At 46.4% G+C, this 24,869-nt stretch overlaps 1 protein-coding gene and 1 long non-coding RNA gene across 5 annotated transcripts in view; one reads left to right on the top strand and one right to left on the bottom strand.

Annotated features, from left to right (window-relative positions):
- The window catches only part of PPP2R2D (protein phosphatase 2 regulatory subunit Bdelta), a 37,562-nt gene extending 15,822 nt beyond the window's left edge, over nt 1–21,740 (bottom strand). For 2 of the 3 annotated variants that reach the window (XM_081268611.1, XM_081268612.1), the window contains exons 1-3: nt 21,629–21,740; nt 21,460–21,549; nt 18–115 (exon numbers count right to left, since the gene is read on the bottom strand). In XM_081268611.1, coding sequence (XP_081124737.1) covers nt 18–115; nt 21,460–21,549; nt 21,629–21,635 — 195 coding nt within the window. In that variant the 5' untranslated portion in view covers nt 21,636–21,740. Of the gene's footprint in view, nt 1–17; nt 116–21,459; nt 21,550–21,628 lie in introns of those variants that run through there. The other variant, XM_081268613.1, reaches the window with a different exon arrangement.
- Nucleotides 21,741–22,062: 322 nt separating this feature from the next.
- LOC308634614 overlaps nt 22,063–24,869 on the top strand; it is a 3,182-nt gene continuing 375 nt past the window's right edge. Inside the window, exons 1-3 of one of the 2 annotated variants that reach the window (XR_014019047.1) lie at nt 22,063–22,999; nt 24,297–24,373; nt 24,615–24,869. The exon at nt 24,615–24,869 is cut by the window's right edge and continues 375 nt beyond it. This is a non-coding gene — a long non-coding RNA (uncharacterized lncRNA). Of the gene's footprint in view, nt 23,000–24,292; nt 24,374–24,614 lie in introns of both variants that reach the window. The other variant, XR_014019048.1, reaches the window with a different exon arrangement.

The following is a 24,869-nucleotide window of genomic DNA, read 5'->3' as shown; positions in this document are numbered from 1 at the left end:
GGTTGTATATTACTGACCTCTTGTTCCCGCTGAAAAATAACAACTCTGCCGCCCTTGTCTCCTGTTGCAAGAAGATCTCCAGAGTAATTAAATTCAACAGTTGAAATGATGTCAGCTGTCAATAAAATACAGGAGAAATTACAGATTGTCTTTTTGGGAGGAGTCACAAGGAAATAAAAAGAAAGGTAAACGTGTAAAACTTTCTCCCCAGATGAAACAAAAATGTCATGGCAAAGTTTTAAATACCAAGTGGCCCGACGATGCCTGGTCCTCTGGTACACCAAAATTTGTCTAGACTGGGTTATCTTGACTTAAGGAGATAGGGCAGAAATTTAGAACATTACTTTCTAAAAGGAAAACAAAATAAGAGAAAAACTCTGATTGGTCCTAGAAGAATGCTGCCTAACTTTACAATACATGCCCAATGTTGACTTTTTAACGTAAACTGGATTCTCACACAGCGGCAATAGGAGTGTTTTAATATTATATGCAGTCCATTTTGTTGGCTTGTGCACAAGATAGCATTGTAGACAGAATAAGTTCCATTTCACTAAATAAAGCCCCAGTCTCCTCGATAATGACAACACGACCACAATAAGATCTCCGAGTTTCTGACACCACAACACATGAGATCCCGGGAGGCGAGAACCGTGGCACACACTGGAGGGCCCTCAGTTCGCTCTCTAATCAAGAAAAACACCATGGGTCCCTGCCTCTGCACAGTGGCTCCTGGGGAATCAGCCTCCCTGTGGCTCGGCTGTGTCATGTGCTGTGGCCACCACTGGACCCTAAATCTGACCCAGTAGAGCTGCAGTCTCAGGGTCTGCCAGGCACCAATGCACAGTCGTGCAGAGCAGCTGCTAAGCACACCATGGTGCACAGGAGCACAAAAGCTGCATGTTCTTAAAGACAAACACTTACACATGGCTGCTGGAAACAGTCCATCTACTAATAACTGTGACTCAGACTCAGAGGTTGAGACTACCTCAAGAATCCCCACCAGGTGGTCTTACCAGGAAATCATTCTTAAAGGTCAGCACCAACACTAAAGTGGGTCATTTACTGTAGAGCCAGCCTGATGGCATCAGTACCGTTCCCTCCTCAAGGCTTGAATTTCATTGCTGGGATTGCTTTCTTTTTTTAAAGAAATCTTCAGTTAGACTGGAAAGGATTAGCTACTTCTTATTAGAGGCATTTTCCTCTTTTTTGGGAAGGCAGTGCTAGGAACTGAACCCAGGGTGTCACATATGCTAGGCAGGCACTCTACACAAGCTGCACTCCTAGCCCATCACTCTTAAAATTACTCTAAATAACCTAATTTGCTTAAATAAAACTAAAATTTTCTGTACTGGATTAAAAGAGACTAAATCTATGTCATTTATACCAAGAAGATATACAATATTATATAATTAATGGTGTTCTGTCAGTGATTTTCAAATTTAATTATAAAGAACTGAATCTTTTAAAAGAGAAATCCCACGGCTGTCAGTGCTGAGAAATGATTTTCATTAAGCTCCGTAAATATGCATGGGCCTAAACTTAGAAATACTCTCTTTTTACAAGGTCTAAAACCAAAATAAACATACAAACTAAATGGCAACAAATTACAAAACTAGAAAGATATAAATTATCAGTCATCAATTTGATCTGATGGATATTATTTTCCAAATGCAACAGGCTAAAAGTATAACTGTGGTACTGTGCAGGGCACCCGGCTGGAATTCAAAACCGAAAACCACCACATACTTTGGTAGGAGTCAATTCTGCCTCCTTTTTCTACTGGAGTCCACCCGCAGCAACCCCCGGTACCCCCTGGCCATCCCAGGGTGGCATCAGGTCTACTCAGCTGCTCCACTGTGGCAGCCCAAAGCTCTGGGGCATGGCTGTAAGATGGTCATCTGGCTGATGCCAAAAGTTCTGCTAAATGTTCAGCTCCCCTCAGAACCGTGGCCATCCCCAGCACCCCGTGGGCCAGCCCACACTTCCAGGAGAACACGACTGTGGGTGAATTCTGTCCCTTTCCTGCCCCAATCCAGGGGTCAAAAGAAAGCTGAAGGCATTCTTGTGAGGACTGTGGAGGACAGCAGGGAGGAGTGGGTGTGGAGCTGCAGGAGGTGTGCAGAACTGCAGGATACACCCGACTCCACCCTACCCTGATAGGTGGGAACAGTGCTCTTGCCATTTCCTGCTGCTCAGATGCTGGCTGCCAGGAGTTCAGCATCCCCACCACCCTGAGACTTCTCTGAAATGCAAAGCCCAAAAGAAAAGGCCTTAAACTGCAATCTGTTTGGGATCCTGGCCGAATGCCCAACTCACAGTAACTCCACTCTCAGACATAGACCAGAAGCACCAGCATCACAGACATGCAGGAGACGGGGCACTGTACAAGAGCACACACACTGTGGATGTTTTAGGGAGCTGTGGCACACTACCCCGGTGAGCCTCACAGCAGACCGCGAGGCAGGGCTACTCTCACCTCTGCCAGACAGAAGAGGTGGAGGCTGGCACAGCACCAGCTGCTACTGGGCCTATTTCAGCCACAACAACCAATGGGGTTCCCTAAGGCTGAGCAGCCTGCTGCGAGAAAGGAAATGGCAGGAAGCATCAGCTAAAATCCAAACAGGAGCAACAAAAATAAAAACCACAATACTCTTCTCCAGGGTGGAGTACAAGAGATGGATGGCAGGAAGTAAAAGAACCAGGATGGGGTTCAGGGGCCCATCACTCAAGTGACGAGCTCTAGAAGACAACAAAGAAAAGGAAGGAAAAGTAGCCAGGGGTTATACCAGAGCCTCCTGGGCTGAGCACAAGGTCTCCAGCTGACTTAGATGACCACCAGCTCTGCTGAGGAACTGGCAGCCCAGGACACCTACGTACCAACCTCAGAGGACACAGATGTCACGTACAAAAGGGAAACACCCAATGGCATCACACAGGAGACCAAGCGCATCAGCCTCTCCTAGGAGCCCAAGAAAAATAATTTCAGCATATATTCCATACTAGCTGAATTTTCAATCAAGGTTGAGGAAGGAGTAAACATGTTTTCAAAAAGCAGAATCAAAACAAAACCCTTTCTCAGAAAACTGCTGGAAGCCACAATTTGTCAAAATAAGAGAAAATTAACAGAGAGGAAGATCAGGGAATGGTCTTCCAAAAAAACAGTGAGGAAAGTCCCAGGATATGGGCAGTGTGGCACGGACTCTGCCAGGGAGCAGTGGCCAGGGGGAGGACACTGGCTGGAGGGACTCGCCTCTCTCTGGGGGAGGAAGAGCTGCAAGATCATCCGGCAGATGAGCTGTCCTTTGCAAAAGGCACTAAAGGCACACAGAACTAATCCTGGGAAAAAAACAGGGCAATCATAGCTCTAGGAAAACAAAAGCTCATATGAAAAAAGAGACATGCAGCGGCTCACTAATGGACTGTACTTATACAGCCACATATAGACGTAAAACTCTCGGTAATAGCATTCTCTTGGCTCCTGATTTGGGGGTACCTTTGGGTTGAAGGTGATGCTAGTAAGAACCTAGCTCACCAGCCACCCCACAGGAAGCCATCCTTAGTGTCAAAACCAGGAGACCAGTGTGTGAGCCTATTACTTGAAGTAAGAGCTGCTAAGAATGCTTTACAGCCTGCAGCGGGGCAGGCGAGGAGGAGCAGGTGGAAAGGAATGTGCACAGGGAGCAGGAAGGACTCAACAGGGAAATAAAACCTCTGGGATTTTTAAAGGATGAGAGCCAGGCATAGTGGTCACACCCAATATCCTCACTACTCTACTCTGGAGGTTGAACAGGAGAATCACAAGTTCAGGGCCAGCCTGGGCAAGTTAACAAGACTCTGTTTATAAAAATATAAAAGAAATAATACCAAGTCACATCTGTGGCAAGCAAGGGGAAGGGAAGAGTGCATGGAGATGCAGAGCAGGAGAGCTGGGCAAGGGCAGCAGGTACCTCCCTGGGCAGAGCAGGGGCTGCACACGGCAGAAGCAGCAGGCTATGAACATGGGTGCAACACTACAGCTCAGCAGACTGCATCTGCTCCATGAGGCATGAGAGAGATGATGTGTGCCCCCTGCTAGCCCCAGGGTTAACAGGGAGGGAGCCCCTGTTGCAGACACTTCCCATGTTGAGCACTGTCAATTCAGGTTCCCACCCCCAAGTTTTAGGGGACACTTCAAGGCACTGAGTTGAACCCTGGGTCCAAGTTCTAAGAGTGGAAAAATAAGGAGGTGTGGTGGCAGGGAAAGGGGGCACATTGGAAGACGGCATGCAGGTATAGCAGAATGAAAGCAGGGAACTGTCAGAGCCTCACGGAGTTGTGCGTCATCTCCAGATCCTGAAGCCAAGAGGAGAAGGATCAGAGCATGCTAGTGGTGAACTTTGGGGTAAGTATACGGTATTTGGTGTATTAGTCCATACTTTTTCAAACTATTAGGATTTTCAAAATGAAATACTTGGCTCAGACTCTCCTGCCACCACTCCAAGTCCAACTTCCCATCTGGCTGCTTCACTGCAGCAGCCTCTGGGGTCCCCTCAAGTCCAGCCTCCACAGCAGATGAAGACTTAGTTTAAAAGCACAAAGGCAACATCGTCATTCTGCTACCACCATCAATCTATTTACCAAAGCAGTAAAGACACAGTACAGGACTGACAACCTAGTTACCAAGTCACTGTCAGCACGAAATGAACCCATGACAGATGACAGGTACCAGTCTCTGTCAGTTTCATCTCCTCCTTATCCTCTCTAGCTGGCTTGAGTGGTTATTTCCACACGCATCTTGGCAAGTGCCCAAGTAGTTCCTGACACAAAGGCAACTCTGAGGACCCAAACAGCCCTCGGCAGGACTGTGGGGGCCGGGCCCTGCATTGCCTCACTCCTACCAGCCTCTACTCACTTCCCTGCAGGGTGTCCTCAAGGCCATTTTAGGTCAACAAGCACGTGAAATGGTTGCAACCCCTTCAGCTGCCAGGGAAAGGCAAGTAAGAGCCACGCTGAGACAACATCATGCAGTCATCAGAAAGGGTGGAAACCAGACCACATCAAATCCTTGGACTGCTCCTGGCAGTGGGAATCGGCACGGCCTTTTTGAAAGTTCTCTGGCAATATCCATTAAAGCCCAACATGCTTATCCCAGAACCTGGAAAACCCACCCAGACACACGGCCACCCAATCAGCATGTGTCGCACTGAAACCAGGCAAGGTGTTCACAGGGAGTAAAAAGACGTGCACGAGCCGTGGCAGACTCTCACAGTGGAACCCCACACAGCAGCAACCACTTGCCATCAGGAAGACAGTGCTCAGGGTGCACGCAGAACAGCTCCACTTTCATCACCTTCAGCACCAGGAAAGGGGGCTCACAGGGCAGAGCTGGGAGGGAAGGGCCTGAGGCCTTGATGCACTTCAAGTAATGGGCTCACACTCTGCGGGCAAAGCTCCCGCACTCCGTGAAGCTCACTGGTGCATGCTGGGCACCATGTCCGTTTGCACATCATCATATTTCCATAAGCAGCCAGGTCTCCCCTAGTCCTTCCCATGTTAGTCACTCCACCTGGACTCTTGTGCCCACTGGGATGTGCTGACCCTAGTCTGCTCCCAGCCTTTCCTCTCCTCTAACACTCCCTGCGTTTCCCTGCTCTGAGGCCTGGCAAGTCCAGGCGGTGGCTCCTCAAAGCCCTGTCCAACTTGCTCAACCCTGAGACTCTCCTGGGACCTCTGGGTGCCCCTGGAGCACTGCTCCGCCCCCACCTCCCAATGAGCGTCTCACCCTTTTCTTCTTCCTCCCCCAATCCCTACACCCTAGCCACTCAACTCACTTCCTGCTTATTTCACTGAAAAATCAAAGTTTACAGTAAAGAACCACCATATCCTCCACCACCACACAAGGCCTGCAGCAGCATGGTCCCTCACCTCTGTGGCAAGGGAGTCCTACCTGCCCCTCAAGGACATGGTCCCAGGGCACCCCACCCTGCACCTCCTCCCCTTACTCTTGTAGGTCACTCCCATCTCCAGGAGAAAATGCCACCCCCCACCTTAAGTAATCAAACAAGCCCTCCAGACTCATTCCCCAGTCCCCAGGCTGTCCTCTCCTCCCAGCCCTCCCACAGCCCACCCAGCAAGCTCAGCCACTCCAACTCTGCCTTCTCTCTTCTCTGTGGGCCAAGGGTGAGGCCACCAACCTATGCTCTGTAGCATGTACCAGACTGTACGTAAACTGAAGGGTCTTACACGGTGACTCACGAAATTCCAAAAAACAAACACACAAACACAAAACACTGAAAGTTCCTGCTCACACGAGTTCTGTAAGAGGAACTTATTACATATCCAGAACAAGGAGTGTCTCTACTTGCAGACATGAGGCTTGGTGAACCTCCACGTGTTCAATGGGTGCCACCATGAAATGCTCTGGATGTTATACAGTGACGTGAGGAAATTGGGAAAGTTCCATCAGTGGACAGACCAACAGTTTCTAAGTATGTTTTATCCCCCCAGTACTAGGGAATTGAACTCAGGGTGCTCTACCACTGAGCTACACCCCCAGCCCTTTTTATTTTTAATTTTGAGACACGGTTTCGATAAGTTGCTGAGGCTGGCCTCAAACTTGGGATCCTCCTGCGTCAGCCTCCTGAGTTGCTGGGTTAACTGGCATGCAACTCTGCATCTTATCTAAGTATGTCTTTTAAGGCAGATCACCCCAAGACGAGCACCATCTTTGTTCAGAAACCACAAACACTGACATACCTGCTCTAAAGCCTGCACCAAACACACATAGCAACCAGCTGGGTAAGAGGAACTGCATAGCTGTACACAGGATCACTGTAATCTCAAGGCACCCAAATGAAGTTTCTCCATATTATGACAAAGCAGAAGAATCTAAATTTTATTTTATTTTTTTGGTGAGGCTGCTATCAGTTCTGAATAGTTCGGTCAAACAAAAGTTGTATGATGGGTTGTCCTAAGATGAGAAAACCACGGAGGACAACTGTTGAGTTACTCTGCTACAAAAGAATATTTTAATAAAAACAAAAGTAAATCATCTCCTAGAACAAAAGATCAGTTTCACACAATTCCCCACTTGCACACAACTCCAGGTCAAACCCCACGGTCATTCAACAGATGCCGACTTTAAGAACTAGGCAACTCCAACCCTTCAGTGATAAACACCTCACACACCACCAGTGGAGAAAAGGCCCTCAGGGAGCCTCCTGCTTGGTGGTGAGCATCTGACCACAGCGGTCGATGCTCTCCTGGGCTCGGACCGGAAACCAGGACGTTTGCCCTGGCAACGTAGCCACCCCAGCACTCCAGCCACAGCACTCAGGCTCCTTCAGAAACCCAGTCTTGTTCACAGAGAACCCTGGGTCAGCCACGAAGCCACCAGCACCTATACAAGTTCAGCAAAGATGCAGGACACAAAGTCAATTTTATTTTTAAAAATTAGCAATGAACAATACAAACACAAAAACACAATTTCACTTACATTACTATCAAAAATAATAAAATTCTGAAGAATAAATTTAATCAAAGAATTATGAGGTTTGTGCAATGAACACTCCAAAGTACTGTCAAAAAAAAAAAACAAAACAAAACAAAAAAAAAAAACAAAAAAAAAAGAAAGAAAAAAAGAAAACTGAATATATGGAAAGGCATCCCATGTTCATGAACTGGAGGACTTCAGGTTAAGATGGCAATATTTCCCAAACTGATTTAGAGTCAGGGTTATATAACATCCCCAGTGGCCCACCCACTGCCTTTTTACAGAAAGTGAGTGGAGAGCTCATTTTAAAATGTAAATTCAAGGGTTCGAGAACAGCCAGAACAACCTTTAAAAAGAACAAGGTTAGAGAAGTCACACTCTTGATTTCAAAACTCACTAGAAAGCTACAAGAGTTAAGACAGTGTGGAAATGGCGTTAAGGACAGACATATCTGATTTTTAACAAGACTATTCAATGGGAAAATGATATTTCAATGATTGGAGCTGAGACAGCCAAATACCCACACTAAAGGAAAGAAGCGCCATGTTTATTTATGATACATATATTGAATGAATTATATATATATATATATGTATACACACACACACACACACACACACATAAAACTATGTGAATGTATTTAAAAAGTATATAAAAGCATGAACATAGGCACTGAAGCTATACAACTTTTAGATGAAAAACAGAAAAAAATCAGATTTATAATTAGGCAACAGTTTCTAAAATAGGACATTAACAGCATAAATAACAAGTGAAAAAAACAGATAAACTGGACATCATTATAATTAAAATTCTTGTGCATAAGGATACCATTAAGAGAATGGAAAGACAACTTGCAGAATGAAAAAAAAATTGCAAATCATGTACACAATAAGGGACTTATATCCAGAAAACATTAATGTTTTAGAACTAAACAACTCAACAATAAACTCAATTTAAAAATGGGTATTTGGATAGATGTTTTTTCCAAAGAAGTCAATCAAAAGTCCAATAAGTACAGGAAATATTGCTTGACATCATTAATTACTAGGGCAATACAAGTCAAAACTGTAAGATACCACTTCACAACCGTTAGAATAGCTAAAACTAAACACAGACAATAACAACAGTCGGGGAGGACATGGAGAAAGTGGAACCCTCGTACACTGATGGTGGGAATGTAAAACAGCTGGGTAGATTCTTCAAGTGCTCAACACAAAGCCACCCTATGACCAAGCAATTCCATGCCTAGGTTATGACAAAAGAACTGACACACGTCTCCAGAGACTTGCAGAAGGTCCACAGCAGCAGCATTCCTAACAGACCCAGGGTGGGGCCACCCACTGACTGACAGATGGCTAAACAGAACGGGACACATATCTATCTAATCTATGATTACTGACAATGCTACAACATGGGTGAACCTTGAAAACTCACTGGAGCAGCCAAACATAAAAGGCCACATCTTATATGACTCCGTTCATTTGAAGAGTCCAGAATAGCAAATCCACAGAAACAGGAGGCCAGTGGTTGTGGGGGTGGGTGGGGAGGGACTACTACTGGATTTCTTTGGGGGAGGATGAAATGTTCTGAAATTCAAGAGTTCTGAGGGCTGCGAACATACTAGAGAACCATTCACTAACACTTTAAAGGAAGGGCCTCTCCAATGTGAGAAATAGACAGTCTGGTAGTCCATTTCCAAAATCTAGTATTCAGCTTTAATCGGATTCAAAGGGCTAACTTTTTGCCCACTCTAATTCTAAAACCAGCTGATCACACAGATTGTGCCCCTGCCCTGCCCCTCTAGCTCTTTCTATCAGGAGCGAGGGGCTGTATGTAGGGTTAGATGCTGGCAGACTGCCCGCCCAGGTGTGTTTGCTCTTGGATTCCTTTGGGAGTGCACCCTTCTGCAGAAGTAAAGGGTTGCCTGGCCCGCCCACTTCTGAGCATATGTTTGATTTCTTGAGTACTTTGTTATTTCTAACAGCTGTCAATCGCATCTCAATAAAGCTGGTATAAACAACTGCACCTTAAAAATGAGTCAAGTAATTGAAAGGGCTGAGAACTTACAACCTTTCTCAAAACACATTCTAAAAGTTGACCAAACTATTTTGTTTTTCCTAAACAAAATCCCTGGCTATAAATCTGTTTTCACCAAAACACTACTTCAAATTTATTTTTCTCTTGAAACCTAAAGAGGCTTTGTCCTCTGGCCACTGTGCAAGTGTGTTCCTAAGGAGATGATGGCAGCAATGGGGGAACTCATTTAGAAAATTAGTGTTCCCATCATTCCATAATGAGAAGTCTCGTCCAACCAATGCAGCTGACTTCAAGATTCAGGAAACCAGATTTACCCTCTGCCAGTAAAGCCCATCATAGGTTTAACCAGAGTTTTCCAGGAAAACCCGATTTATATAAAATGTTGCACACTATTTCTCCCCATCCTATGCTGAAAAGTGAGAAAGTCTTGATTCAAAAGGCTTTCTGGCTGCATCAAACATTAAGTGATCTGAATCACAGCGAGGGTATGTCGTCATTTCATGCTTGGAGATTCTTTGGAAAACAAGAACCTGAGGGTGATGCACATCAACAGCAGGTCAGTGTCCCCGCAACACCACTGACGCATTCCTCAGGCTTTTTGGAAATCAAAAGCACAATTTTCCAACTGAACCACATCTTGCCTCTAGTGATTCCAGCCCCCAATGGCACACTGCAGTCAGAGTGATTTTCACTTTTCGGCACAAGTCTGATTATGGGAGTGAGAACTCTCAAGTGTCCTCATCAAAGCTTAAGCCCTCAGTTCCCTGTCCCCAGATTTTCACTGGCCCAGCACCCAGGCCTCATTTGATTCCACCCCGTTTCAACCCCTCCCACATTCTCTACCTCTCCTGCTGCTCCTGCCATTAACCCTGCCAGGCCATGCTCACCCACATCTGAGCACAGGTTCAGGGCCAACCTGGACTCCTTTGAGCCCCTCTGGGAGGACTGCTGAAGCCCTGCAGCGCCCTCTGTCTTGGCGCTTGCTGGCTGGCACCTGGGCAGTAAGAGGATGCACACCCCGACCAGCCACACACAAGCCACGCCCCCAGACACTGCAGAAGGATTCCCCAGCAGAAAGGCTGGACTAGCAGTTCTTCAATGCATGGGGGGATCATCACTTTGAGAACTGGTACCAAAAAGGGAAATATGAATCTCACAATCTGGGAAATGATCTTTAAACCCAGCCTATCATACCAGTAAACCAAGGCTGCTAATAATGACTCTTAAACTCCATCTTTGCTTAGTTTTCATCAGGAACACACACAACCCTGAATCCTTCCTTACACTAACTACTTAGGCATACACACGTACACTCTAAGAACTCAAGGTTCTCAATCACAAAAACTCTAAAACAGGTAAGTTGATCATGTGACAAAATTATCAGGCAAAAGTAAAACAAGAAGGTTTTATCCAACTTTAAGCAACAATTATCAATTTGCAGTTTATTATCACTTAGTTTACGGGGGAAAAAAAGTAATAAGCTAGGTACTCAATGCATGTGAGTGTAATTTCTGAACAGTTTTTCAGGAATACACTTACTGTTTGAGAATACAGATTTAACAAGTATAAATGAGTAAAAGCAACATAAACAACAAAAGCAGGCTGAAAACATTATCTCTTGCTTTAAAAAATCCACATATAATTCTTCCAAGAAACAATAAAACTGGAATGAAATCCTGACACCTGCTATGACATGCGTGGACCTTGAAAACATTGTAGTGAAGTCAGAAGAGGGACAATCACTGTAGAATTCCACTTATGGAGTCCCTGGAAAAAGCCAATTTACCCAGAGAGAAGGTAGACTGGGGCCACGGATGAAGGGAGAGAGAAGAAAGAGGGTCATTACTCAGTGAGCAGATGCTGTAGGATGGTGAAAAGCTGTGAACACAGGAAGCAGTGACGGCCACACAGCACTGGATACTCTAATACCACGGAGCTGCACACTCTGAACACTTCACATGGTCAATGTGCTGTGCACATTTTATCACAACTTAAAAAAATTCACAGACCTAAACACACACACACACACACACACACACACACACACACACACGTATAGAAGTTAAGATTTCTCTTTGCAAGTCAGGGAAGAGGGCAGGCCACACAATCACAAGTCAAGGGGACGAGATGCAGATGTTGGATCCCAGGGACCAACTGTCCTCCAGTGGTAGGGCCTGTATGCTCCCCTCCCACTCCCCAGCTTGACCTGCCCCCAGGAACAGGGGATCAGGGCAAATGGCTGGAGGCACAGGCTCTACCCACTATATATAGCTATATATCTATAGCTGCACATTTTTTGTAATTTGAACAGTAATTTCAATGGCCTTCTAAAGTGACAGTTTATACCCTGAACAATACCTAGACACATCTCACTCGGGACAGTGCTTTACAGAGAACACAGAGCAGCCCTACACAGATGAGCCAATCCATTACTGCTTTCACTACTTAAGTCCATATTCTTCCACGAACAAGAACTAAATCAAAACAGTAAAACTTTTCCTGTTCTCTGTTTTAAATTAAGACACCATTTTCACAGCTGAACTTAGCCAGGATCCTAGAGCAGAAGAAACCAATAATTTTGGTTGGTACTACTTTAAGGATTACCTCTGAAAACTGACCGATAACATTCCTTTGGGTGCCACACACAGAGGCATCATCCACATAATGTGCCCTCTGAACAGACCCCGAGGGAGAAGGGAGGAGGAAACACCAGCAGGCTCAGGGAGGGGATCCCATGCCACCTCTGCTGGATGAGAGGTAACCTGGGCACCAATTCAAAAGCAGGGATAGGCTGTGTATGGACATCACAGCAGATACTGCTGCTAAGAGGAAGACGCACAGACAGTGGGCCTGGGGAACTGCAAATGGAGGACTTCGGTGGTGCATTTTACTTAAAGGAACCCTGACCATCCTGTCAGCAGTTTACTGAGAACATGGGTGTCCATTTTTATTTACATTGTACTACCGCTACTATTATGTGTGTGTGTATGCACACTTGTGTATGGTCTTACTTATTTTAAGGCATTCTATAGGGCCTATCAGGATGGGACGTGGGAAATGAACGAGACTTCAGCACACACTACATTGCAGAGGCAAAACCAAGCAGCTGCCACCAGTGCTTCACGCAGTCAGGGTGTCCACAACGGCACCCCCGACAAGAGGAATCCATCTCCCTGTCTGAGTAACAATTTTCAGCTGGGGTCTATTTTAAATCTAGCTGTGGCACTAGAGCACCTGCAATGAACACTTATGGACATCTACTTTGTCGTCCTAGATACCTGGAAAATGAGTACAACTGAAAAATAAAAAGTTTAATGTATTTTTGAACATGAAGAATGGCAGCCTGAAGCAGTTGAAAGAGCCACCAAACAGAAGGTAGACTGGTCAACCAAATGAACCATCCCTAGGCGGTCACAGCAAGAGCAAGAGCAAGGAAACCATCCTCTTCTGAGCTGTGGTCAAGCCAGGCTCTGCCTCCTCTAATGGACCTTTTCCTCCCTACTACTACAAAAATGCTGCACCTCTGTGTGAATCAGGGCAGAGAGATGTGCAGGAGAAAGCAAAGGCCTCTCCCCACAGACCTCCCTTCTCACACCCACCGGTGTCCAGACGCTGACCTCTGGTCACCTCCTCGGCCCGGGCACTCACAGCCACTTGAGCTCTACAGGGATCCCTGTTACGCAAGCACTGTCACCCAAGTGTCCCAGACTGCTTTCCAATAGGCACAGGCCGCAAACCTTTGCTCTCACAAGCTCACTGCTTCACTGTGTTTAGGCATTTAGGCTTTCTTCATTTTATGCTGCAATGCCAACGCCACAGTGCTTCTTTATGAGAGGCTGGCACACTCCTGTAGGGTTCCTGGAAGTGGGTTCTTACCTAAAATTTGACAGAGAAATACCAAATTGCCTCCAAAACATGAAACACTCTTTTAAGAAATGTCAAACAAAAACTGAACCTTTAAAATTGCTTGGATTAAGCTGGCTTTGCTTATTAATGCCATCCCTGCAGGGTTTTTAACTCTTTGGCTTGTCTCCACCGCCCTTTTGCAGTACCGTAGACTAAAACCCAGGCCCTGAGCATGTCAGACAAGCACTCTACCATTCAGCTATTCTCCTTCCCATTGTTGAAAAATTTTATTTAGAGACAGGGTCTTACTGAGTTGCCCAGGATGGCCTTATACTTGTGATTGTCCTGCCTCAGTTTGTAAATAGCTGGGATCACAGGTGTGTGCCACCACACCTAGCTCTCACCTCCCTTTTTAAATGAATAGATTGGTTAAACTACATCTGGTTTTTGTCACCCAAATGTTCTGAGTTACTAGGGAATTGCTACATTTGGGGCAGGTATGCTGACTCAGCGAAGATTCCCAAATCATTAAGACACTTCCTTTGTGCCAGTGCTGCACTGGGTATGGCACACAACATGGCAGAATATAAACACGGTCCATGCCTTCACACAACTGCATTTCTGTATTAGTTGCAGTTTATCACCTCTGCAGATTTAAATAAAATCATTCCAAGTAAACGGGCTGATGTTCTCCACAAGAATTAAAGCTTAAGTTGGCGCTGTGTTCTAGGGCTGTTTGGCAGCACCCAAATATCCACATGCATGGCCTCTGATAAGATTCTGTGTGTCCACTCCTGGGTGGATGCCTGCACACAAGCAAATGGATTATGAGATTCCGCTGTATTGCCAGTAGTAATGAGGTCATCTGCACTGAAACATGATGTGGTTGTCAACAAAGATGAACAGGATTGTCCAGGAAAACAGCCTAGCTGAACCTGGGTGCAGAGCATCTGGAATGAAATCCTCACTGCAGCATGTGCTAGCTGAAGCACAGTCAGGGGTTCAAGCTTTCTGGAATTCAACTTTCCTACCCATAAAACGATAGCAAGGTCTCAACACATGAATCTCATTGGGTGTGGCCAGGCTCCAAGGACCTAAATGCATAGACCAGTGGAAAGCCAGGTGTGCCACCAGATCTCAATTTCCCAACTATTAGTGAATACAACAAGCCACAAAATAATATTTAGAATAGGATTCCATGAGTGTAAAACCTTTTGCTTCTCTATTCAAACCAAGTTATAAAGTAGAACGGATGAATGGTCTAAACACTTGTGGCTAAGAGGAGGAGCCTCCTTCAGGAGGGCTCCAGGACAGCAGAGACAAGAGGGTGGAGAAGGGGCTGTCATTCCTCATGCATCTGTAGGTTTTATTACTAGTTATGTATCTTTACTAGTAATAAAACCTAGTAAAGATAAAAGGGGGCAGTTAATCCTGATATCTGCCCTGTCCTTGTCATCCCACTGCCAATATCTTGCTTTAGAGCAGCTCCCAAGGTGACCGTGGGACCCTTCAGAGCACCGAAGGCCAAGCCATGTTCAGAACAGCACTACTGTGCAGCCTGCTGCTCAGAGCTGCCACTGGCAAGCTTGAGCTCTCCATCTTCCTTTTCTTCACAGAATGGCTTTGTTTATTCAGACTTTGGAATTAGATAGAAATTTCCTTGAAAATTAGAAGCTCTCACTTCACAGAAAATAACTGACAGTACTCACTGCCAATGATAAAAATCCAGGCTTTCAAGATCAAATCAGAATGTGGGGAAATCTGTTTTTACTGCTAACTTGACAGCTTTCTCTGATGAGATCTGTGGAGACAATAACGAGCAGGATTTTCTTTTGGTCGGATATAATGAGTATGCAGCACCATAATAGAGTAATTCAGTGCCAACACTTCCTAACAACCAGGGCGGTGCTGCCAATCACGCACAGGAGCAAAAGCCACTCCAGGTGCATACACCAAGCACTCTACCACTGGGCTACATCCCCAGCCCTCAGAACTAGGGATTCTAATGTAAAGGCAAAAAGTTCACTCTTAAGTTTCAGATTCTAAAGTATAAATAAACTTAAATCACCACCTCTAGAGCTGTGGTGGGATCAGAGACTGCCAGCCACCCTCCCTGATCTGACGACAGTACACATGAACATTGCATCAAATTTTCTTTACACAATTCAATGAAGCAACTGCAAGAGGCTGAATGTGCAAGCAAACCTGAGAATCCAACAGTCTTCTATTCAGATGTTAATTTAAAAAACCTTTCAGATGTGTCTGACTATGTTGCCCAGGCTGGCACTGGACTTGCCATCTTCCTTCTTCAGCGCTCCAAGTCGATGGCATTATAGGTCCATACCGCTAAGCTTTTAAGAGTTCTCGAAGTCATAAACAATGGCACCCTTCTCACTTAGTTTTCTTTTCTTTTTTTAATTGGTTGTTCAAAACATTACAAAGCTCTTGACATATCATATTTCATAAATTTGATTCAAGTGGGTTATGAACTCCCATTTTTACCCCGTATACAGATTGCAGAATCACATCGGTTACACATCCACATTTTTACATATTGCCATACTTGTGACTGTTGTATTCTGCTATCTTTCCTATCCTCTACTATCCCCCCTCCCTTCCCCTCCCATCTTCTCTCTCTACCCCATCTACTGTAATTCATTTCTCTCCCTTGATTTTTTTCCCTTTCCCCTCACATCCTCTTCTATGTAATTTTGTATAACAATGAGGGTCTCCTTCCATTTCCCTCACTTAGTTTTAAATAAGTTGTTTGTCATTAAAATTGTTAACATGCAGATTTATTATTATTTTAAAGAGAAATAATAAATACTTTAATTTCAAATATAGGATATATGGATAGATATAACCCACAAAGACAAAAGAAAAGCTCTCCGGGTCCTCAACAATTAGTATATGAAAGTATCCCAGAATTAAGAGGCTTAGAGACCAGTAATTCAGAGCACAGATCAGCAAACCACAACCTGAGGTTTCTCCTTAAGTCTGTAGCTGTCCTCCTGCCACAAAGGCAGAGTTCGGCAGTCACAGCAGGGACAGGCCTTTGAAGTCTGAACTACTTAATACTTGGTCCTTTAGAAAAAGCCTGCTGACCTTTGATTCATAGCAAGCCGTGTTTCCAGCCTGTGACCACAGTGATTTCCTCAGGGGAACCTCCGTCTCAGTTCTCCAAAGGCCAGAATGACCTTCCTAAAGTCATCATGTTTACATCACTCCTCCGTTCAGGACCTTCCAGGTTCACTGTTACTCAAAGCCCAAAGCAAAACCCTAGCATGGTACTCAAGGTCTTTATGCATCACTATCAGTCTGGGACACCTCTTGCCTTATGAGGGACTCCCTTGTCAACAGAGGCCAGGCAAACACTCTCATTTCCCAGAATGCACCAGGCATCTCCAGGCTCCACTCTAAGACTCCCCACTTCTCCCATTCCCTTCCTCCTCTCCATCCCTACCCAAGTCTGTGAAATGGGCACTTCTATCACGTTCCCTCACATGCTCTGGTGCAATAACCCATCAGCTTGTCTGTCTCTGTCTAAACTGGGTTTCTCAGCTCTTTACACCCAGCACTCCCGATCTTACTGTACCACTATGCCTTCTCTAGCCCTATATCACCCACACTTTTTGTTGGCTGGGCTCCCTGGAGTGGTACAGCATCAGCTCTTCTGAGTAAGAGGATTTCCTGGCACAGCCCAGTTACCGGTTCCTGTATTCTTGTTTGCCAGAGCTTTCCAAACCTTCTGTGGAATCTCCTCAGTAACTCTGTCATGGTCACAGGATAACAGTACCCATTTTCCAGATGAGTAAACAGAAGGTGAGAACCTGGCCACAATGACACCAAGCTGCAGGCAGGTAGAAATGGGGTCTACCCAAACCCTTTTGGACCAAACCTTTCTACCTGTTGTGACTTTCCACACTGACTGACATCAAGCTGAAGAGACATGTCTGATCTTGAAGTAGGACACAACCAACCAGGAAGCCATGCTGTGTAGGTGAGGAAGTCCAGGGTCCGAGACAGAGCACCCAACGTGGAGAGAGGCTGCAGCAGAGAGCCACAGATGAGGTGGCAGCTGGGTGGACTCAGAAGGATCAATGGGGTGTGGAGACCAGAGAGGCCCACAGAGAACTCGAGGTCTCAAGGACCCATTAGCATGGTTAATGCCTTCGAAATCAGATGTTGTGGGCTGGGGCTGTAGCTCAATGATAAAACGCTTGCCCAGCATGTGTGATCCTCAGCATCACATAAAAAACAATAAACAATTAAATAAATAAATAAAAATAAAGTTATCGTGTCCAGTTATAACTAAAGAAAAATAGTTAAAAGAAAAAAAATTAGATGTATCATATAGTCAATAAAACAATATATCTTCCTGTCTGATACCCAAGTCCCCTTAATTTTTGTTACCTTCCTCAATTTAAAATGTTACTGTCTTTTGAAACACCATGTAACCCTCTTAGGAAGGCTTTTCCTACCCAGTTACACAGGCACCAGGTTATTTCATACTTTGTTTCATATTTCTTTAGAACACCATTATTTCCTAATTTAATCAGATCAGCTGATCTGATCCAAAGCAAAATCCACAGATTAACTCATGTATTAATAAAATGAAATCACCAAATTAAAAAGTCAAGACACAAGTTCTGAGATGAAAGGACCCACCTGTTGTCAAGCTATGCCAAGCTCTAGAAAACCAGGTTCCAACAAGACCTCTGACAGACTCTCCCTAGTTTCTTGGGAACAGCAATAAATATATAAAGGGATCAAGACCCACATCTTTCCCACAACTAGCAGAATGTAGTACATCCAAAAGCAGCGCGCGTTTGACACACAGGATTCCAGTTACTTCTTGCTTCTGAGATACCTCCTCTTCAAAAGGCTTGAAAATTCTCAGAATTTTAAAACACTTGCCCAGCATGTGTGATCCTCAGCATCACATAAAAAATAATAAATAAATAAATAAATAAAGTTAGCGTGTCCATTTATAACTAAAGAAAAATAGTTAAAAGAAAAAAAAATTAGATGTATCATATAGTCAATAAAACAATGTATCTTCCTGTCTGATGCCCAAGTCCCCTTAATCTTGGAACCCTTACAAACCTTGTATTACTTTAATTAACACTTCCTTCAAAGGCATTTTAGTACAATTTTTGGAGGTGTGATCTCTTTGGGGCTTCAGGACAGCTAGAATCCCCAACAGTCACTGAATAGTACAGCACATGTGGGCTCTAGAGCCAGTCAGCAAGGCTTCAAACCCTTGTTCTGCCACACAGTAGCTGTGGGACCAAGTTAGCTGCTCTCTGTGCCTTGATTTCTGCATCTGAAACTGAGAAGAACTGCCTATTGGGTTGTGTGAAGATTAGATTAACTGACACAGGTAAAGAAAGACCTTGGAACAGTACTTAGCACACAGCAAGCATTCAACACGTGTTAACTATCACCACCACTCGGCTAGGTCCTCGGCTAGGCACTGGGGTGGGAGGACAGTGGCACTCAAGCTGAAGGAACTGCAGTCTACCTGAGACAGACAAGTGAAGGACAGTAAAAGGGTGTGAGGTTCGTGAGCAGGAACCATACTCAGGGGATGGGTGAGGGTGACCAGACAGCAGTGAAAACCTGCCCAGACACTCACTCTCCCCCAGAGCAGCCAACACGCAGCACCTAAAGCATGTGGAGACAGAAGCTAGCAGCATCTCTTCTCCCTAGAAGTCATCCTGACTTCTCTATTTTGACCCTTGGTCACCTCGCCCACCTTTCTGCACAAGCAGGAGAGGCCAGTCACCACTGTGGGAACTCTTGCTAATTTCCTGTGAGTCTGCTCACCCCAACTTGCAGGGAGATGAGAATCACTGATGGCACAATGGAGCCATGGCTCTGAACAGGACAGCTAATCTGATCCAAAGCAAAATCCAATGCTTTAAAATAAATAAATTGTACACAGTCCAATACTGGCATCAGAGGTTATGACTGAGGAATTATTTGTTAAAAAAAAAAAGTCAATGAAAACCAGAGCCTTTCCCATGCTTCGCTCCATGACCTTTGATGTCAGGCCTGCCTACTTCTACCTGAACACCAGCCTATGCTTAATGGGCCACTGTCCCTACTGAATCAGGAGAGAACCCCATCTTTAATCGTTCTGAGGTACTTCTGATAACCCATCACAGGGACAGAAGAAAGACAGTCCAAAGTGCAGGGTTATATGAACTCTGCAGAGTGGGACTGAGATCAGAACAGAACCTTCAAAAGTCTCACAAATCACAAGTCTACAAAGACACTCTGCCATATGCATTCAGTTCTGCAATCCAAGCACCAGAGGACAAGAACATCCCCTTGAAGTCCCTTTCTCCTCCTAACTATTCCTCAACAACATTTCTCCTTCAAAACCGAGTTTGGGCAGAACTAGTTTCTTGAGCCTTGTTGCTTTAACAATCCCCAGTTGCTAATGATTATATTTTGACATCCATTCTGTAGTAATAACACAATTCAACATCACAACTATTTGACAAAATGATAAGATTATAAATTGTGTTAATCTCAATAGATTACATTTAAGGCATAAAGGAACTAAAATAGTTAGCTTTGAATATATACAATAATAATAATAACAACAACAATAAAGGGTAGCTAGCTATCATAAAATAACGTTACTCCCCCCTCCAAAAAAATGACAACCTGAACACCAAACTTTTCAACGAACTGGGGATGTATCTCAGGGGTATACAGCCCTTGCCCAGTATCTTAAGGCTCCAGGTTTGATCACCAGCATGACTAGGTTAGGCAAAAAGTTCTAATCAGTTTACTTCAGATAATAGAGTATTTCTGCCAAGGCTTTTAAGGGAAAGAATGCTATTTCAAAAGCATAAAAAACACATCACTTTAGATTTAAATTTTAATTCATTCAGCTTATCAATAAACTACAAAACAGAAATTAAGACCAGCACTTAGTGTCCCACCCTACACAAACAAGCTTTGCCTTCTTTCAAAAGACTCACATGTGAGGCCAACTGTGACCCACTTGGCAAGTGAAACAAAAAAACTCGAGTTAACATGTTTCAAATCCATACAAAAGAAACAACAACAACAAAAAATAGGGTACTAGTTGACATAAAAGAGTCACCTAGTTTCTATCCCAAACCATATACCTCTTTGGCAGTGTCTGAGAGCAGTTTGCCTTGCTGCATGACCAGGGCACAGTCTACCCATGGGGCTACGATCTCCAGATGTCCTCAAGGGTCATGGTCAAATCAGACACTGCCAGGGAGGGGAACAAGGTGAAGGAGGAGGGAGCAAAAGGTCATGAGGCGCCAAGGTGTAGGAACTCGGCCCAGACGTCTGACCAGAGGCTTAGTAATCTGGGACAGGGAAGGGTACTTGATGCAAAGACAAATCATTTTTAAGTCAAAGTCAAAGATTCACTGCTTAGTAAGATAGTCGAACAAGAACAACAAAAAAACACGAAATGCCTCGTGATGATCATTACCCCACCTTTAGAGCTCTGCTGGCTACCTGTCCACAACCCTAAACTTCAGGCCCTGGACCCTCCGAAGCTGTGATTAAGGGAAAGAATCAAGGCAGCAGAGATGCCTCAAGGTTCAAGACTAAATTCTGGATGAGAGACTTTAAAGCGAATAGTGGAGGAGAAAACACCCGCAGTGAAGGCAGCCTAAGGGCAAGCTGCCCACCTGGGGTGAAGGCTACGCAGAGGAGGCCCGGAGCTGCCTCCCGGGGACAGGCAAAGGTCCGGTGGGCGCGCCCCAGCCCTCCCCGAACCGGCCGCTACAGGACCTGCCACTAACACCCCGAGATACCCTCCGCGGACACTCGGGGGCCCGTGTTCACCCGCACCCCGACTTACCTTCCACGGACACAGCGAGTCCAGGCTCCACGATCCCCCAAGACCCTGTCCACCAACACCAGGAGGCCGGCGTCCGGGGCGCCCCGGGTCTCTCCAGCGGCCCCCCGAGGCCGGCATCCGGCCCCCACCCCTCTCCGGGTCGCGGCCTGGGTCTCCGCAGGACCACGCGGGGCCGCGCGGGCGGAGGTGGCCGCGTTCCGGCGCCGGCCCGCGCGCGACCTCGTGCCAGCTCCCGCGGCCTCACCTTCCGCCACGTCCTCGTCGACGGCGCCCTTCACCTGCGAGAAGCACCACTGGAAGTCGTTGCCCGCCGGGCAGCCGCCGCCTCCGGCTCCTGCAACACAACGGGCGGTCAGGCCGGCCCCGCCCGCCCCACCGGCCCGTCCGCCCGCCCGCGCGCCCGCGGCCCTCACCCGCCATGGCCGCGGCGCGGGACGGCGCCCGCCCAGCCGAGTGCGGCCGACCGCAGGCGCCGCCGCCCAGCCTCCGCTCCGGCCGCCGCCGCCGCCGCCGCCGCCGCCGCCGCCGCCGCCGCCGCCGCCGCCGCCGGGGAGGGATTTTTTTTCCCTTTTCAAAATGGCGCCCAATGCCCGTCGCCCCGCCGGCTGACGTCATCCCCTCCGCCTCCTCCGACGGCCCGGGCGGGGCGCGCCGCGGGGGCTGCCGGGGGCACGCTGTGCGCCCACAGCGCCTGCGCGAACTGTTCTGACCTAGACCACACGCCACGGCCGGGCGAGGGGCGCCTTCGGACGGCTGGTCCGGCGGGCGCAGGCTGACTGTGGGCCCCTTGGCCTGTTGGACAGTTGACGTGCGCCGGGCGGTCCCCTGAGGACTAGTCGCCCCCCTGAGGACTAGTCGCCCCCGAGTGGGCGGGCTCTAGGGGCCGGACTTTCACCTCCGGAATGGCCCCGCCCTTTCCCACGCCTCGGCCAATGGGAGCGGGGTCCCTCCGCGGAGCAGCCAATGGAGGGCGCTCAGCGGCAGTGGGCGGGGCGGCCGGGCCGGGCCCACCTTAGCTCTCTCCGGGCTTACAGCTCTCTTCCCTCCTGTGAATGCCCGGCCCTTGGTGGTACCCAGAGCGCTAGGGACCCTACCAAAGTGTTACTTCAGGGGTTCTAAGGTCCCAGAGTAGCCGTAGGGAAAGTGACTGGCCGAAGCACAACGAGTGGAGACCAGGGGTAGTAGTGGAAGCAGGGAGGCTCTTTCCGGGACTAGGTAGGACTCTAGGGAAGACAGCAGAGGAGCATCACCACGGTTTCGAGCTTTAACAGGGCTGCTCTGCTGAAGACAGCCAGTGGGGATCCAAGGGAGGATGCTAGGACACCAGTGAAGAGGCCGGCAGGTGTCCAGACAAGGGGTTCAGGGTGGAATCTCACTGGGTATGGTGGAGCATACCCAGTGAGTATGCATTTCAGAGATGAGTACTTGGAAGCTGGTCTCCATGGATTTGCAGAGGAGATGGGGTGAGGGGGACACAACTGCACTTGCATGATCTGAGCACCTGGAAGGAAGCGTTTCCAGGCCTGAGACAAAGGAACTGTTCAGTATGTGACCCTTAGACCCAGTTGCTTGATGGTACTGTTGAATTCAACGGAGCGCTTCCTAATTTCCTGCCTGTGTATCTGTGGGTTCCTGCTGGGATGCTGAGGTCCTCATCTGTAACAGTGGGTCCCTCTGCTTCTCCTTGCAGTCTGTCAGCTCTTGTCTCATGAGATTTCACACTCGAGGCCCATGTGTGCTCTAGGATTCTATGTCTTCCTGCAAAATGGCTCTTTTATCATTAGGTAATGCTCAGTTTATTTCTCATCTTTTTTTCTTCATTTGAAGTCTGCTCAGTCTGAAATTAATATAGATCTTCCCACTTTCTTTTCTTTTTCCTTTCTGTTTCTGGTGCCTTGAGTATGTTAGGCACGTGCTGTACTGAGCCACATCCGCAGCCCAAGGAGCCTGTTTTACCTATAAGGACACAGATTACCAGTAAAGGGATGGAGAAAAGTACACCAGGTTAACACTGATCAGAAGACTGGGAGTACTGGGGTGCTGTCTAGCAGGCACAGGGCCCTGAGTTCCATCCTCAGCACCACACACACAAAGAAAACTTGGACATACGTTTTTCTATGTCAGCACACTAGTCAGTCTTATTTTTTAAAATTATCAATCCCAAATCAGTCTCTGCCTTGTAATTGAGGTGAGCCATTGATGTTTAAAGTGATAATTGAGATAGATTAATATTTACCATGTTTATTACTGTTTTCTATTTGTTGCCCTGTTGTTCATTGTTTATTGTAAATCTCTCACTTGTTCTGCTCTTTCTGGTTTTAATTGGGCAGTTTATGTGATTCCACTTTTTCTCCTTTCTAAACATTCTTCTTTTTTACTTTTGAGTGGTTTCCCTTGAATTTGCAATGTGCACTTAGAACTCACCACTTTTTTTGTGTGTGTGGCACTGGGATTGCACCCAAGGCCTTGCCTGTGAGGCAAGCACTTTTCCCACTGAGCTGTAGCCCCAGCCTAGAACTCGTCACTCCTGGCACCTCCTGAGCAGTGCAGGTGTCTACAACAGTGTTTCCAGTCCTTGTCTCCCATCCCTGAAATGTTCCTGTCCTTCATTTCACTTACCCATGAGTTATAACCTCCTACTGTATTGTTGTTGTTAGTGCTTTGAACAAGTAGTTTTTCTAGATCATTTAGAAATAAGAAATATAACCTTTTTACTTTTTTTGGTCCATTTCTAATACTATTTCTTTCTTTATGTAGGTATGATTTTTCTGATCTATGTCGTTTTCTTTCTCCCTAAAGGATTCCTTTTATCTTTTTTTTTTGCAAATTAAGTCTGCTGGTAACAAATTATCTCAGTTTTTCTGTCCCTGAAAAAGCCTTTATTTCACCACCTCAGAAGCATAGTGTTGATGGATGTAGAATTTTAGGTTGGTAGATGGTTTTCTTTCGTGTGTGTGTGTGTGTGTGTGTGCGCGCGCACACACGCACGCGCTTGTTACTGGGGGTTGAATCCAGGGGTGTTTAACCACTGAGATACATCACCAGCCCTTTAATTTTTTTTTTTTTTTAATTTTCAGACAGAGTCTCACTAAGTTGCTGAAGCTGGCCTTGAACTTGTGATCCTCCTGCCTCTGCCTCCCAACTCATTGGGATTGCAGGTGTGTGCTGCTGCACCTGGCTTTGGTGGATGGTTTTCTTCTTTCAATACTGTAAATGTCTCACTCTGTTCTCAGCTTGCTTGTGTGGTTCACAAAGGGAAGTCTGAGGCAATTACTATCCTTGACTTAATTACTTTTTCACCTGTCAAGATTTGGCTGAATCGGGAGGGTCCCCACGTAGTTCTGTGGCCACTGGGAGCCAGACTGAGTTCAAGTCGACTGCTTTGTCCTTGTTTACCAGGTGGAGAAGGAAGTCAAGTATTGCCTTGTGGGGAGCCATTCTCAAACGTGATTGGGCACCTCCCTAATTGGGTGTGAGGCATTCTGGCCAAACTGTGTCGGAGCTAATCCCCACCCTCTCCAGGTGCGAGAGCCTGTCCGTGTGGGGGTGTGACTGACCATTGACCCTGAGACCAATCACTGACCCTGACCTTGGAATGCTGCCCCCCTTGACCTTCATTGGACGGAATTTTCCCCTGAATTTCTTGTTCCCCAA

The sequence above is a fragment of the Spermophilus citellus genome (genome assembly GCF_964194105.1).
Source record: "Spermophilus citellus genome assembly, chromosome: 15".
NCBI lineage: Eukaryota > Metazoa > Chordata > Mammalia > Rodentia > Sciuridae > Spermophilus > Spermophilus citellus.
This window is presented reverse-complemented; position numbering and strand designations above follow the sequence as displayed.